This window comes from Schistocerca piceifrons, chromosome 1, assembly GCF_021461385.2.
Source record: "Schistocerca piceifrons isolate TAMUIC-IGC-003096 chromosome 1, iqSchPice1.1, whole genome shotgun sequence".
NCBI classification, from domain to species: domain Eukaryota; kingdom Metazoa; phylum Arthropoda; class Insecta; order Orthoptera; family Acrididae; genus Schistocerca; species Schistocerca piceifrons.
In genome coordinates this window covers 834,753,086-834,769,631 of record NC_060138.1, presented here as the reverse complement: position 1 = coordinate 834,769,631, position 16,546 = coordinate 834,753,086, and the positions used below count along the sequence as shown (strand labels likewise).

General features: G+C 41.6%; 1 protein-coding gene across 2 annotated transcripts in view; it reads left to right on the top strand.

Moving 5' to 3' along the window:
• LOC124714699 (eukaryotic translation initiation factor 4E type 2-like) overlaps positions 1–1,235 on the top strand; it is a 48,492-nt gene extending 47,257 nt beyond the window's left edge. For both annotated transcript variants that reach the window (XM_047243045.1, XM_047243043.1), the window contains exon 6: positions 990–1,235. In XM_047243045.1, the coding sequence (XP_047099001.1) occupies positions 990–1,023 (34 nt within the window). In that variant the 3' untranslated portion in view covers positions 1,024–1,235. The remainder of the gene's footprint in view (positions 1–989) is intronic.
• Positions 1,236–16,546: the final 15,311 nt, after the last annotated feature.

Sequence of the window (16,546 nt, the reverse complement as noted above, 5' to 3'; positions counted from 1 at the left end):
AGCCTGTCCCTGATTTTATTGTCTGTATATCGAGCAAGCAGTAAAGGAAATAAGGAGAAACTTGGAAAGAGAATTAAAGATAAGGGAGAGAAAATAAAAACTTTTCAGTTTGTGATTATATTGAAGTGTGTCAGTCGTGAACGGATTGGATTGAATAGTGTTTTGAAAAGAAGTTATAGGATGAACATAAAAAAAGTAAAAATAAAAAGGTAATGAAATCAGGATGTGTTGAGAGAATGAGATTAGGAAATGAGACTCTAATAGTATTATTGGTTTTATTGTTTGAGCAACAAAATAAGAGAAATAGCCTAAATAGGAATGATGTAAAAGGCAGACTGGCAACAGCAAGGAAAGCTTTCCTGAATAAGAGAAATTTGTTATAATTGAACATAAATTTAAAATTTAGGAAATCCTTTCTGAAGATTTTGATGTGCAGTGTAGCCTTTTGTGGAGTGAAACTTATGCAGTAAACAGGTTAGACAAGAAGAGGATAGATGCTTCAGATATGTGGTGCTGTAGATGAATGAAAACGACGGTGATCAGAGTGGAAGATCCCACAGCTAATGAAAATGTACTGAAATGAATTTGGGAGAGAATAAATTTGTGGCACAATTTGAGTAAAAAAAATGGATTAATTGCTCGAACACATCCCGAAACGTCAAGAAAAGGTCAGTTTGGTAATGAAAGCAAGTTTGTGGGAGAAAAATTTTTTGAGAGACCAAAGCTTGACAACAGCAAGCAGGTTGAAATGGCTGTAGATTGCAGTAGTTATGGAGCGCTGCGTCAAACAAATCTTCAAATTGAAAACTATCACCACAACAACAGTAGTAGTAGTGGTGGTCGTGGTCGTGGTGTCTTATTGCAACACGCGCACTTATTTGAAGTTTCGTGTTGCACTTTTTTATGTGATACATTTTTTGTGGTTAATTATTATGTTTAATGTTACACAGTGTGCTGAATGTCATTTTTATGTATTTTTATTTTTACAGGGCATGGAAATCAGTTCCTCTGCTGAAATCGTGAAGTACCTGAGCCATGAAAAATATGGAATGCGATGTCAGTGGAGCTGCATTTGTTTGGATGAATTATATAACATATGGTTTATATGATTTGAATTGTTGTTTGTTGCATTGTGTAATTGGACATTCATTATCCAACCGCCTCTGTCCAGATGTATGTTTTGTAACGAAAACATTTTTTGAATGTGAATAATTACAGAACAGTTGTTTATGGAAGTTGTCAAAATAAAATATTTATTGTAAATAATATTAAATTTGGAGAAGTAATTTGGAATTAGAGGAATTGGAGTTCCTGATAGCAGAAAAAGTGGAAGAGTTGCTGAAACATACCACATAACATCTGTGCTCCATGGTTGCTTGGCTGGCTGCTTGGTTGATTTTTGGGAGGGGATCTAAGAGCGAGGTCATCAGTCCCATCAGATTAGGTATGGATGGGGAAGGAGGTCAGCCATGCCCTTTCAAAGGAAACATCCCAGCATTTGCCTGAAGTGATTTAGGGAAATCATGGAAAGCCTAAATCAGGATGGCCGGATACAGGTTTGAACTGTTGTCCTCCTGAATGAGAGTCCAGTATGCTAATCACTGCACCACCTCGATTGGTGTGCTCCATGTTAGGAGGGGCTGCAAATGGCATCGGTTTCCCCACGCCATCGGTTTCTGTGGCTAACAACTTGAGTCCTAACAGGATGGACTCAAGTTGTCCCAGCAGATGTTCCTTTTAGCTCATAAACTGTTTATTCAATCAACTTGAGATTACCCCAGGGAGACAAACTTCCATCAACCAAGGTCAACACAAGCAGGCATTCAGATTCAGGGTGATCAGCAAAAAAGTGTTTTAAGAGAAGAGTTGGAGCACCCAAGATTCTCGACAAAGATTAAATTTTAAAGGACTTTTCAGAGTGTACAGGCAATGACAAAGAGAAGTACAAACAGGTAATAGATCAGATGGAAGAGAGAAGCATCAGGATACTAGCCATGTGAGGAACAAGATAGGGTGACACAGATGCAGTGGAGTTGGAAGGCTTCATGCTGCTGCGAGGAAAGCAGCACACCTACATATTATGGTACGGGGTTTGTAGTAGACAAGAGATGCAAGGGTGGCATAACTGAAGTTAAGAGTTGGTCAGAGAGGATATTAATGCTAGCAGTCTGACAAGGAGTGGACCTCAGTGGTGGGATCGACTTTTTGAAACCATTTATACGATGATGCAGGTTAGTCAGAGCTATCACACCCTGCAGCCATTCACTTTGGTAGACCCTCATTTGCAAGTAATCGACAAAAAAATGTATCGAAATGTCTCATGATGCTCTACAGCTTTAAAAACAGTAAACGTTAACTAGCCTGTTGCTGTAGTGTTACGGTTTTCTTGCAGTCCTCGCATGCAGAAGGTTGTGGGGACGAATTTTGCCAGATCTTTTCAAATTTTTTGTTTTTCAATGTTTATCAAAATCACTTTGATCATTATTTTTATTCAATTAACTTGTTTAAATGTAATTTCTTTATTTCTATTCCTGTGTCATGTCACTTTAACCAGTGTATTGACTGTTTCATGTGCTCTCGTTTCTTTTTCCTATCATTCTTTTTTCACTTGGAGTCTTTGTGCATGAGAATTTCATTATTTTTATTTATTTGTCCTTATATTTAAAAATGTGGAAATGCTGATTCATCAGTTAAAAAACAAAATATTAAATAATTTATTTATATTGACTGTGCAGTATTGTCAGAAATGTATTTTTAGTTACAAGATGTACATTTTTTTTTGGATGACAGTCTTTATATCAACATTTAAAAGGTATATTCTTATTGCACTGTGCACAAAATCACCCATATAAAAATATAAATGAAAGAAGAGATTATAACTGAAACAAAATTCCAGCAAGATGAAGAATAAAAATAATGAATACAATAACATGGATGAAAATATGACACTAAACAGGAAAAAATTAAATTAAAATTAATAAATAACAATAATTAAATTCACATGCACAGAGATTCCCCGTGGAAAAAGAACTATAGGAAGAAAAAAGGAGAGCAACTGAAACAGTTAATACGCAGTTTGAAATGATGTTACCAAGGGATAGAAATTTTTTTTAAAATTACAGTTAAAATTAACTGATCAGTCATTTTGATAAAGATTATAAAATAAAAATCTTGAAGCATTTGTTGAGTCAAACTTGCAGCTCTTTGCGAGGACCACATAATAACTGTTAAGCTTCCACGACAGTCCAATTAACATTACTATTTTTAATGCTGTAGAATGTCTTGCAGAATTCCAATTCTCTCCCTCCCCCCTCCCTTGTCGATTTCTCACAATGGTGCACCAGAGTGAACAGTTGCAGGTGTAATAGTAAATGGTCACGTGTCCATTAATGACAGAAACAGGAAAGAAAACAAAGTAATTGACAGTTTGTGGGAGGAACTACATGACACACTGAAAAGTGTACCACACAGACAAGTGAAGATATTCATAATGCCCAGATTGGAAGGGGGAATTAACATAAGGGAAAAGTTAGTAAGTAAGTAACCAGACTGACAGGGGACAAACAAAAATGGGGATGTAGATGTAGAAATGACACATGACAAACAAAATGGGGGAAAGGTATATCGAACTATGTCAAATACCAGTTGATGATGAAACCCTTCAGGGCTGGACTGAGTAAGACAGACATAGGTAAGTCCATGCAGTTGCCTTGCCAAATTCCAGATAGATCATGTAGCAATCAGTCTGATAAACACTAAAAACAATCATGATCATCAAGGTCAGGAAGAACACAAAAATATAATTAGACCAATATCTTACAGAAGTCTAGTGCCATTGGATTCCAGACAAGGTAGATAGCCACAAACACATTTTTAGAGCAACCAGAAACATGAAGATACAGTGAACAGAAAAGACATGAAGCTCAACATAGGGCAGGCTGACCCAGAGGAAAAGGAAGAAAAGAAAAACAGGTGATGGTGGTGGTTTAAGGATTGTGAGAGAATTGCTGGAGAGATGTGGACCAGCAAGGACACATAAGAATGATTTACCTAGGAGTAAGGATGCAAATGGCCAGAACAGCAAGGAGGACCAGAAGATAGAGGATCTAGTAGGATGAAGAAGAACTGGACAAGAATGAGAACAACTTAGGTGAAACAACAGTAGAGACTTTTCGGGAATAACAAACAGGTAAAGCAGGAAACTGTGTGTGAGAGATAAGGAGGGTAAACTTACCATTAATGCAAAGAGAACTGGAAGATATTTGCATTGCAGTTTCACAAACTGCTGAACTGCAAACCACTCTAAGATGATCTCGAAGTGTGAATGTGAGCGAGCTTGACTGACTGCTTTCCAACGGATGAGATCGCAGCCAAAATGGTTAATTAGGAGGCCATGAGATGGAAGATTAAGGTTATCTGGCAGATTTGGAGGACAAAAAAGTTACCATAAGGATGGCAGAACGTCATTGTGCTAGTAGATAAGAGGGAGACAAGGAGGATTCAAACAATCAAAGAAGAATATCACTGCTAGAGGTTGGTTGCAGGGTGCTGTCAGAACTCCTCTTGAAGAGATTAGAACAGACAGAAAATACAGTTGGAGACTGTCAGAGATATTTATGAACGGAAGGGGATGTGTAGAATAGATATTTAAAATGATAGTGGTCTCCATGGACTTCACAAAGGCACATAACTCCATTGACAGGCTTTTTCTTGGGAAGAATTCTGAACAACAGAAAAACTGATGGCACTACACCAGAACTACAGCTGGTTGCACATAAGAAGCTGGCAGCATAATGTGTTCTGCATAGAGCTGTCACCTAACCTGGTAATTGGCAATGAAGGCATGAGTGCTATACCTGGGTACTACTACTGCTTCTAACTCTGCCTGCCAAAATTTATATGCTTTGAAAACACTTTCTGTTGCTTCACAATGTAATGCTCATCATATTTGCTTCACCACTCACAATGAACACTAGAGTGCCCAAGTAATCTCACCATACCCAAACTAATATGAAAATGAATGTTAAATGCTCTGTACACATTCCGATGCACACACTACAGACAGACACAGCAGAACTACTTTACTGGCTGGAACATCACATGGTACACTGCTCATTGCCACTGCACATAACCCCACCACCTGTCTTGTGTACACACTGCCATAATAATGGAAATTCTGACACAAACAAAGCGAAAGGCAAGAGTCAGAGGAACACCGACAGAAGAGTTTGAGAACAAGACCAGTGTCAAATATTGAGATGAAGTTGTAGCAGTTCGCCTTCTTTATGTATCTCTTTGTTCGATTGTCCTTAGTGTCGATGTACTGCGTTGGTACACTGGCTGAAAAATAGGGTTTGAAAGTAAACACTGACTATTTTGAGTGATGTAACTGAGAGATGCACAACTGCGTTTCATGTGTGTTTACTTTCACTTTTCGCCCCCCTCCCACCATATACACATTTAATATAGCCAGTGCGCTATTGTTTAACTTTCGATAAGCCCCACTAATAATTTTCATGCAAACCTCCACATACTGCTACAATAGTTTGCTATTGAACATATACAAGCAGTACTTAACCACATAATTCACAGTTCTTGAAGAATAGAAAGGTACATATGGAACACACACACTGTCTTTGTTTTTACACATGGCCTAATTGTCTAACATTTACTTCACAGTTAAGTTGAAGCGTTGTTGTTCTAACCAACACAGGTTTCTTGTCTGAAACTCAGCCATGGACTGACTGTCTCATGACCAAAAATCGGGCCCTTATATATTATCACAATAATAGGTACTGAAACTACACATTGTTTAAAGTTAAGTTTACAGAAATTACAATTAAAACTTAACTCATTAAATTAACAGAATTAATCAAAAAATTGCATCTTTTTAACAGGTTCTTCTACTGCAAGAGTTAGACCAAATTATTTGTTTAAATCATGAAATTAACAAATATCATTACGCAAACAATACTTTTGACAGAAACTGAAAATTGGGGGCTGGTTTTGCTAACATGTTTACAAATAGAGCTAAATAGGTACTCTAAGATTACTAGTATTTTGTCTTCAAAATGGTTATAATTATTATAGAATTTATATTTGTTTATATGTCCACACTAGTATTTAAGTTAAGAAACAATTGTCAATAAAATTCTTCTGTTTGAGGCCGCATTTTCATCTGTAAAATTCTGACATTTCGGCGACTGTTGCAAGGCACCCTACTCATGGTGTATTGCTAACTGCTGAATGAGCACATTTTATAGATGACAATGCGGCCACAAACCCAGAAGAATTTTATTGACTGTGACAACACCTGTGGGAACCTATGTTTACATTTATGAAACAATTACTGATTTTGCCCTATAACAAAAAAAACTTACTAGTAATAGTCAAAATAAATTAGTAAATCAATTACATAAATAAAACTAGGCTCAAAATTAGATCTGATGTTGTTTACTTTAAGACTGAGGGTCAGTCTTTCTCTTTTATGAAAATGCAAATTCTGTTCACGTATGTTAATGGTACTTAATTCAAAAATGAAAAAAAAATGAATTTTAAGGAGGCAGAATGCAAAACAAGAGGGGAAGTAAAAATATCTCAGCTTGCTTCATCACAAAGTGTCACCAATTTTTTTCACTGTAGCTCTAGACAAAGTGATACAACAGTGGAGAGCAATAAACGAGAAAATGAGAATAACAAAATGCATGTGGAAGATAAAAAGGACAGTAGGGCCTAAGTATACTGTCTGGCTGTTGTAGATGACATGGTGACAGTGTGTCAGAAGAACACACAGACATAAGTCAACAATCTAAGGAGGATAGCCAGAAGAGTGGGGCTGTGGAATCCTACAAGACAAAGGCATAGAATACCACAAACACCAGAAGGCAGCATGCAAAAAGTGGACAAATTTAAATAGCTGGGAGAGTAAATAACTGGAAGAAACAGGAACAATGACAGACTAATATATCTAGTGCAAGAACACATTCACACAGAAAAGGTCAGATAGTAGAAGTCAATGGTGAGGAATGCAGTATGATATGATATGTAGGAGAGGCAATAACCCTAGGAAAAAATGGCATATAGCAACTAGAAAAAGAGTAAGGAAAATACAAGGCTGTAAAAGAGGTGGCGGGAGATAGATGCAAAGACCAAGAGAAGACCTGTATTGGAGGCAGAAGGACAATACCAATAGAAGTCAGACTGCAAAGGGGAAGGTTTGCTGAACATGTGACGATGTAAATATGGATAGAATGACAAAAAGAGTCTGGAAAACAATGGAGGACAAGAGGACTGACAGCGACAAAATGGGCTATTGGACTGCAAAATGATTGGTCAGAAATGGGATCTAGGCGACAGAGATGGAAAACTGGAGAAGCAAGTACACATTGACTATTACAGCTGAGATTAAAGACAGAAAAGGATGCAGGAAAAAGGTACTGTCACCTGTGGGGGAGATGAGAAGAGGCTACTTGAAAATCTTTCAGTAAGAGAGAGAGAGAGAGAGAGAGAGAATGAAAATATGGAGAGGTTCTGGGAGGAGGGGAAGAAACTGGAATACGTAAAGGGTCTACCTATTATCCTTCAGAGGCTATAAGGCAAGAAGAAGAAGGAAAAGGACAACAAACATAAAAAATCGAGCACCCATTATTCACATCTCATTGTGTTTGAAGGAATTAAATTTTTCAAAATGAATCAAGATTATGAGGAGGATAGTTACTACTCACCAAATAGCAGAGATGCTGAGTCACAAATAGGCACAACAGAAAGACTGTCAGAAAGTGAGCTTTCAACCAACAAGGCCTTCATTGAAAATAGTCAACATAGGCACACTTACTCATGCAAATGCTACCCAAAAATGTAACAAATTTTGCTGCGCAGAGTGGCCACATGGTTAGAGGCGCCATGTCACCGGCTGCACAGCCCCTCCTGCCAGAGGTTCGAGTTCTCCCTCGGGCATGGGTGTGTGTGTGTTGTTCTTAGCATAAGTTAGTTTAAGGCAGTTTAAGTGGTGCGTAAGTCTAGGGATTGATGATCTTTGCAGTTTGGTCCCTTAGGAATTCACACATTTGTTTCAAATTTTTCCTCCAATAATAGTTTCTGTAATATAAGTCGGCAAATAGCAGACACTGGAAATAATGTGTCAGCAAATAACAAAACACATAGGAAAAATGTTTACAAAATAAAACAAAAAGCTGAAACTTCCTGGCAGATTAAAACTGTATGCCAAGTTCGAACTTGGGAAGTCTGCCTTTCGCCGGCAAGTGCTCCACTGTGAAAGGCAAATATCCCGAGTTCGAATCTCGGTCCGGCACATGGTCTTAATCTGCCAGGAAGTTTCATATCAGTGAAAATCTCATTCTGGAAACAAAAAACTACTTACACAATTGAAAAGCAAACAGAGGGAACTGTTATTTCACTAGTTTGCACAATCATGAGTAGAAAATCTGACATAAAGCACACGTCTATGAAACAGACTGTTACACCAATAAGTATCCCTCACATAGATGAGAAAATTAGCATTAAAATTTTACAGCTTTACACACTTGGCTGTGAAACAGCTGAAAGTAATTGCTATTTCACTAATACGCATAATCACAGAAAACAGGACATTTAAAATAATGTACATGTCTGTTAGGCAGATCATGGGCATTGCCAACCACTTTTGTGAGTAACAAAATTCCAGCAACTGAAGGGTCTTGAGCATACGAATTAAAACATTGACTGATGGATGTTTCATCAGCAGGGATACGGTGCTAGGCAGGTACAGTATTGTCTCTCAAATCCTGACCAACACTTAATGCCACAAAAACAATTCCCACAGTCATTTTTTATCGCACCAAAGCAAACTCTGGACAGTGTATGTGGTCATGTCCACCAGCCAAGACAGCAGATATGTGCCCGAAGTCCAACTTCAGAATACAGCCCTTCACCGCACAGGTAGGGGAAACTTTCTAGTAGGCAAAGACTTGGCCCGAGAGTAAACCTCAACCATACAGACATTTTGAGCAATGTCTCCAAGGTGTTAACCATGACACCACATGAGGTTCTATCAAAACAGTCAAATCCTAACAGATCACTTCCGAACTGCACAGGTGCTTAAATCCCTTTCTGAGCTGCCCAGACAACGCCACATGGCATGCCAAGAAAACTGTAGCTAAGAAGGGCTGGGCAAAGTGGTTCCTCAAGCACAGGGCTTGACATAACCACAAGCATGGCTCAGTTCTCCCACCCTCAAAGGAAAACACTGGGGAGGGGAGTAGTGATGGTTACCAGGCTCTGGCATTCAAGGGCCAATCTGTGGTTCAACATACTGATTAGTATAGCTAATTTTTAGCTGACTTAAATGTGCCCGGAGCTGCCTATTAGTGGCTCTGTCCTGGGCCAGGAAACTGACTGGGGAAATCACCCTGGCAACATCTTATCACCCCACAAAGCAAGGGAGCATCTTTGGAATAAATTTCTGCCCTACTTTATTCAGTACCCAATTTTTTTTTTTTTTTTATTTATTTTTTTTTTATTTATTTTTTTTTTTTTTTAATAAATCACATTGTCCACCTTTAATGAGGCAGCCCACTTTCCAGTGTGCAAGGTGAATATTGTCCCTAACTCTTCCCAGTTTGTCTTGATGAAACTGGGATTAATACCCTCAGGAAGAAGGTCATTTATTGACAACAGATTTGATATCAGTGAGTTAACTGGAAATGAAAACATCAGCTTGGCAAGTGTCCTCTTATTGGTTTCGTGCATAACTATGTTAAATGTAAAATTAATCAAGTTGATGGATTGATCCTATTGGCTTGAGACTGCTGGTGAAAAATAATCAGGGCGTACTTCAGGTTATGATTAACTCATTGCATGGGTGATGGCTGCAGGCAATATGGACTGTTCACGGAGTGAGAATTAGCAGTGTTAAAAGAAAACCACCTACATGGCTAGCACAAAAAGGCTTATGCATTATCATATACTAAAACGTTAGGTGCCGCAAAAGCCAAAAATATTTTTACCAGGCGTTGAACGGTAGCCCCACTTGTCATGAATTTACTTGGGAGCAACCAAACAAAATGAGTAAATGTGTCACCCACCATCAATATGCACCAGTTACTACTTATAGTGTGAGGTAAAGTCACCAAATAGTCAATTAACAGCTTATGCATTGGGTTCTCTGCCCAGTACCTGCAGGCAATAGAATTATGTTTTGCCATTTTCATTTTTGTCACTGGTCAACCAATTTCCTTACATTACCATTCCAAGTTGACCAAGTTAAATATTCATTAATACAATAATGGTTTTGTAAACACTGAGATGTTCTTCACACAGAGATTGAGGAAAGTATCTAAAAACTGCTAGAATCAATACGTTTGGGAGACAAATACTATTCTTCCTCTTATAGTAGGTGTGGTGACATAAGGGACCTTCATTGTTAGGAGAGCTCAGCACCAGTTTATCATTGCTGAGCTGTTGTTTGACATGTTTTAATCACACACCCTTGTCTTGTTTTTGTAAGTTACCAAACAGCACGGGGATCGCTCCCAGAACAGCAGAAACATATATCGACTTCTGAGGAACTTTTGGGGTCTCGATTACTTCTGAGTCATGTTGGAATATGTGGCTGAGAGCATCACCCACTTGGTTGTCGGAACCTCTGATATGCTGTATGTGAAAATGGAAGGTGGAAATTCTAACCGCCCAGCAGACAATCCTTTGTATTTTACTGGGCCTAGCCAACACCCAAGTCAAAACCTGATTATACATTTACAGCTGTAATAATTTGTGTTCAAGGTAGAATTTCAATTTTTGCACTCCGGATGGAACAGCCAAGGTCTCCAGCTCATATACCAGTACTTGACATCAGTGGGAGGCTGGGACATCAGAGTGAAGGTGACTGGGTTATGCTGCCACTCACATTTTGGAGTAACACAGCTGCTATTATATATATATATTAGAGGGAAACATTCCACGTGGGAAAAATATATCTAAAAACAAAGATGATGTGACTTACCAAACGAAAGCACTGGCAGGTCGACAGACACACAAACAAACACAAACATACACACAAAATTCTAGCTTTCGCAACAAACGGTTGCTTCGTCAGGAAAGAGGGAAGGAGAGGGAAAGACGAAAGGAAGTGGGTTTTAAGGGAGAGGGTAAGGAGTCATTCCAATCCCGCGAGCGGAAAGACTTACCTTAGGGGGAAAAAAGGACGGGTATACACTCGCACACACACACCCATATCCATCCACACATATATGTCTGCTTGTGTCTGTATATGTGTGGATGGATATGTGTGTGTGTGCGAAAGCTTGAATTTTGTGTGTTTGTTTGTGTGTCTGTCGACCTGCCAGCACTTTCATTTGGTAAGTCCCATCATCTTTGTTTTTATATATATATATATATATATATATATATATATATATATATATATATATATATATATATATATATATATGTATATGTATATATATTGATGCCACTTCCTTATACACAAATATTCCGCACGTCCAGGACCTCGGTGTGATGGAGCACTTCCTTTGACGCCGATCACCTGCCACCCTGCCTAAAACCTCTTTCCTCATTACCTTAGCCAGCTTCATCCTGACCCACAACTTCTTCACTTTTGAAGGCCAGACATACCAACAATTAAAGGGAACAGCCATGGGTACCAGGATGGCCCCCTCGTACGCCAACCTATTCATGGGTCGCTTAGAGGAAGCCTTCTTGGTTATCCAGGCCTGCCAACCCAAACTTTGGTACAGATTTATTGATGACATCTTCATGGTCTGGACTCACAGTGAAGAAGAACTCCAGAATTTCCTCTCCAACCTCATCTCCTTTGGTTCCATCAGATTCACCTGGTTCTACTCCAAATCCCATGCCACTTTCCTTGACGTTGACCTCCATCTGTCCAATGGCCAGCTTCACCAACAAGCAACAGTACCTCCATTATGACAGCTGCCACCCATTCCACATCAAACGGTCCCTTCCCTACAGCCTAGGTCTTTGTGGCAAACGAATCTGCTCCAGTCTGGAATCCCTGAACCATTCCACCAACCACCTGAAAACAGCTTTCACATCCCGCAACTACCCTCCTGACCTGGTACAGAAGCAAATAACCAGAGCCACTTCCTCATCCCCTCAAACCCAGAACCTCCCACAGAAGTACCACAAAAGTGCCCCACTTGTGACAGGATACTTTCCGGGACTGGATCAGACTCTGAATGTGGCTCTCCAGCAGGGATACGACTTCCTCAAATCCTGCCCTGAAATGAGATCCATCCTTCATGAAATCCTCCCCACTCCATCAAGAGTGTCTTTCCGCTGTCCACCTAACCTTGGTAACCTCTTAGTTCATCCCTATGAAATCCCTAAACCACCTTCCTTACCCTCTGGCTCCTACCATTGTAACCGCCCCTGGTGTAAAACCTGTCCAATGCACCCTCCCACCACCACCTACTCCAGTCCTGTAACCCAGAAGGTGCACACGATCAAAGGCAGAGCCACGTGTGAAAGCACCCACGTGATTTACCAACTGACCTGCCTACACTGTGAAACTATCTATGTGGGAATGACCAGCAACAAACTGTCCATTCGCATGAATGGACACAGGCAGACAGTGTTTGTTGGTAATGAGGATCACCATGTGGCTAAACATGCCTTGGTGCACGGGCAGCACATCTTGGCACAGTGCTACACTGTCCGGGTTATCTGGATACTTCCCACTACCACCAACCTGTCAGAACTCCAGAGATGGGAACTTGCCCTTCAGTATATCCTCTCTTCTGGTTATCCGCCAGGCCTCAACCTCCGCTAATTTCAAGTTGCCGCCACTCATACCTCACCTGTCTTTCAACAACATCTTTGCCTCTGTACTTCCGCCTCGACTGACATCTCTGCCCAAACTCTTTGCCTTTACAAATGTCTGCTTGTGTCTGTGTATGTGCAGATGGATATGTGTGTGTGTGTGTGCGAGTGTATACCTGTCCTTTTTTCTCCCTAAGGTAAGTCTTTCCGCTCCCGGGATTGGAATGACTCCTTACCCTCTCCCTTAAAACCCACATCCTTTCATCTTTCCCTCTCCTTCCCTCTTTCCTGACGAAGCAACCATTGGTTGCGAAAGCTTGAATTTTGTGTGTATGTATGTGTTTGTGTATCTATCGACCTGCCAGCACTTTCGTATGGTATGTCACATCATCTTTGTTTTTAAATATATTTTTCCCACGTGGAATGTTTCCCTCTATTATATTCATATCATTAATTTGAACCCAACAATTACGTTTGTTATTGTCACTGTTGCATTTCGAAATCCTTTCTGTCGTCTTATTTTCTCTTTCTGTTTTTGCCAGTAGGTTCACTTTGTATTCACCTTCTCCTTTTTACCGTAATCTACTATACAATTTATCCCGCCTATATATACTCAATAATACGTAACCCACTTCCAAACCATAACCAAAAAATTTTTTTTCCGCTTTCAACACTACCACTGCTATAAAATCCACCGTTTCTAGTTCACAAACAGTTCCTTTCACCTATTAAACTACCATTTCAGCTAGTTCTAATAACTTTTGCTTTATTTCCCTTTCCGTTTTTCCCCACATCATTGATCATTTTTAGCCGCTTCCCACAGGTTTTAACGTTGTCGGGTTCAGCTAAACTGGTGGCTGTCCGACCTTTGCTTAACGTGATTCAGAAGAATGAAGACCTTCAGTTGAGCAACAATATCTTTATTGCGAACGCGTATCTGACGACGCCTGGCATGCATGGACAGATCGGAGCTATAAAATTTGCTCCCGGCCTATACAGAGGATCCTTAATCCTCGGAAACTTCCGTAGTTAGGAGAGGAAACAGTACTCGTCCACACAAGTCAGGAGGCACGGAACTACTCACTAACTCAAAAAACAAGGAATAATAACAATAAACAGAACGTATATAAAAGCTAGAAAACACAGCGCCTCTAGAGGCTGAGCGCGGAACTACACTGACGTCATGTACAGTAATTACGACCGCACAGCACTGCACTGACACACGCGCACAGCACACAAACACACACACACCGGCGAGCTTGAATCAGCCCTCAGGGCGGAAGCGGAACGTCGGCGTCGAGATACCGCGCTGGAAAGTGCACCCGACGTCCAGAACGGGTCGTCCTCGTCGGAGGAGGAGGAACAACGTCAGGAGGCAGATGTTGTGCTGCATTGGGCGGCGGATGTTGAAGAGCCGGCGCCGGAGATGTGGCGTCAGTGTCTGGAACAACGGTAGATGGATGCCTACGACGAGGTGCCGCTAGTGGGGTGTCAGGAAAAACATACGCAGGTTTAACCCGATTCAACGCGACAGTCGTGGTTTTGCGGGTCACTAGGATATCCATGGTGTGGGCACTGCGCCGTAGCACTTCCTATGGACCAGAATAAGGAGCTTGTAGAGGCGGTTTAACACCCTCAGTGCGGAGCATGACGTGACGGCATTGTTCCAGGTCCTGGTGCACGAAAGTGGGCGGCTTGCCATGACGTGTGGCTTTCGGAGGGCGAATCTTTGATACATGGTCCCTCAATTGTCGCAAGAAATCCGGCTGGCCAGTAGCAACTGTCTCTGTGGCATCAGCGTCTACAAAGTCACCAGGAAGGCGCAGTGTTTCTCCATAAACCAGTTCTGCCTCTGACGACCCCAGGTCTGGTTTGAAAGTCGTCCGTAAGCCTAACAAGACCACTGGTAGTGCGGTTGTCCAGGTTTCTTTGTGGCACATCAGCGCGGCCTTCAAACAACGGTGCCAGTGTTCGATCATTCCTTGCTGGGTGATAACTTGTGGTCTTATGGTGGGTGTAACTACAAAACTTGGCCAGCTGTGAGAACAGGTCCGATTCAAATTGCCGTCTGCGGTCAGTGGTAATATGTAGTGGGCATCCAAATCTTGCCAACCAAGTCATTGCAAAAGCGGAAGCTAATGTGTCTGCTGTGATATTATCCACCGGCACTGCCTCCGGCCAACGTGTAAAACGGTCGATCATTGTAAACAGATATCTTTGCCCGTTCGAAGGTGGAAGTGGTCCGACTACATCTAAATGAACGTGGGCAAAGCGGGCGGTGGTATCCGGAACAGCGCCGATCGGTGCGTGTACATGGCGGTTAATCTTGCAGCGTTGGCACTGAAGACAAGATTGGACCCACTCGCGGCAGTCTTTTTGCATGCCTGGCCACACGAAACGTTGCGATACTAGGCGGAATGTCGGGCGTACCCCAGGATGGCACAATCCATGTATTATATCAAAGGCTTGTCTTCTAAAAGCCGGCGTCAGAAGGGGACGAGGTCGGCCGCGAGAAACGTCGCAGTATAGTTGTGTATCTTCCCTCGGAACATCAACGAGTTTCAGTTGCAATGCGGAAGCCGTGTCTTTAACATAGGCAAGGAGTTCTTCGTCGTCTCTCTGTGCCTGTGCCAGTGCAGGAAAGTCTATGGTACTGGAAACACTGCTGATCCGTGAAAGGCAATCCGCAACAATGTTGTCGATCCCAGAAATATGTCTAATGTCGGTAGTAAACTGGGCCACGAACTCAAGGTGATGAAATTGACGGGGAGAGCAGTTGACACTATTCCGACGGAAGGCGAACGTGAGTGGCTTGTGGTCTGTATATATCGTGAAAGTTCGCGCTTCCTCTTGGGGGCGAAAATATTTCACTGCCTGGTATACTGACAGGAGCTCACGGTGTTATGTGCTCCATTTTCTCTGTGCAGGCGAAAGCTTGTGGGAATAATACGCCAGTGGCTGCCATGCGTTGTCGGACCATTGTTGTAACACGGCACCGATCGCCGTCTGGCTCGCATCTACGACAATTGCTAATGGCGCGTCGAGCCGTGGGTGTGCGAGAAGCGCCGCGTCGGCCATGCTCCTCTTTGTTGCCTCGAACGCAGAACACATGTCCTCTGTCCACTGTATCAGAGACTTGCTATTTACTTTAGGGCCTGATAATGCCGCCGTCAAAGGTTCCTGCAGCTCCGCAGCGTGAGGAAGGTGTCGTCGATAAAAATTGAGCATCCCCAAAAAACGACGTAATTCTTTGATCGTAGTTGGTCGGGGTAGCTGCAAGATAGCGTCCACCTTCTCGGACAGAGGAAGAGAGCCTTCAGCAGAAATCTTAAGGCCAAGAAATGTCACCTCTGACTGCCAAAAACACACTTGTCCACGTTCAAGACGACACCGTAACGCTCCAATCGCTCGAAAATCTCTCGCAGATGTTGTCGGTGTTGATCGCGGTCAGCAGAGAACACTATCACATCGTCCAGGTAGGTGAAACAGAACGGCAGCCCCTGGAGAACCGAGTCTATAAACCTTTGCCAGGTCTGAGCGGCATTGCGTAAACCGAAAGTCATAAATTTGCTTTCAAATAAACCGAAAGGCGTTATTATTGCAGTCTTTGGAATGTCGTCATTGGCCACCAGAATCTGTGTATACGCCATAGCGCAGTCCAGGACTGTGAACACCGTGGCACCATGTAAAGCGTGATTATAATCCCTCAGTAACGGAACGGGATATCTGTCCGGCACTGTTCGCGCGT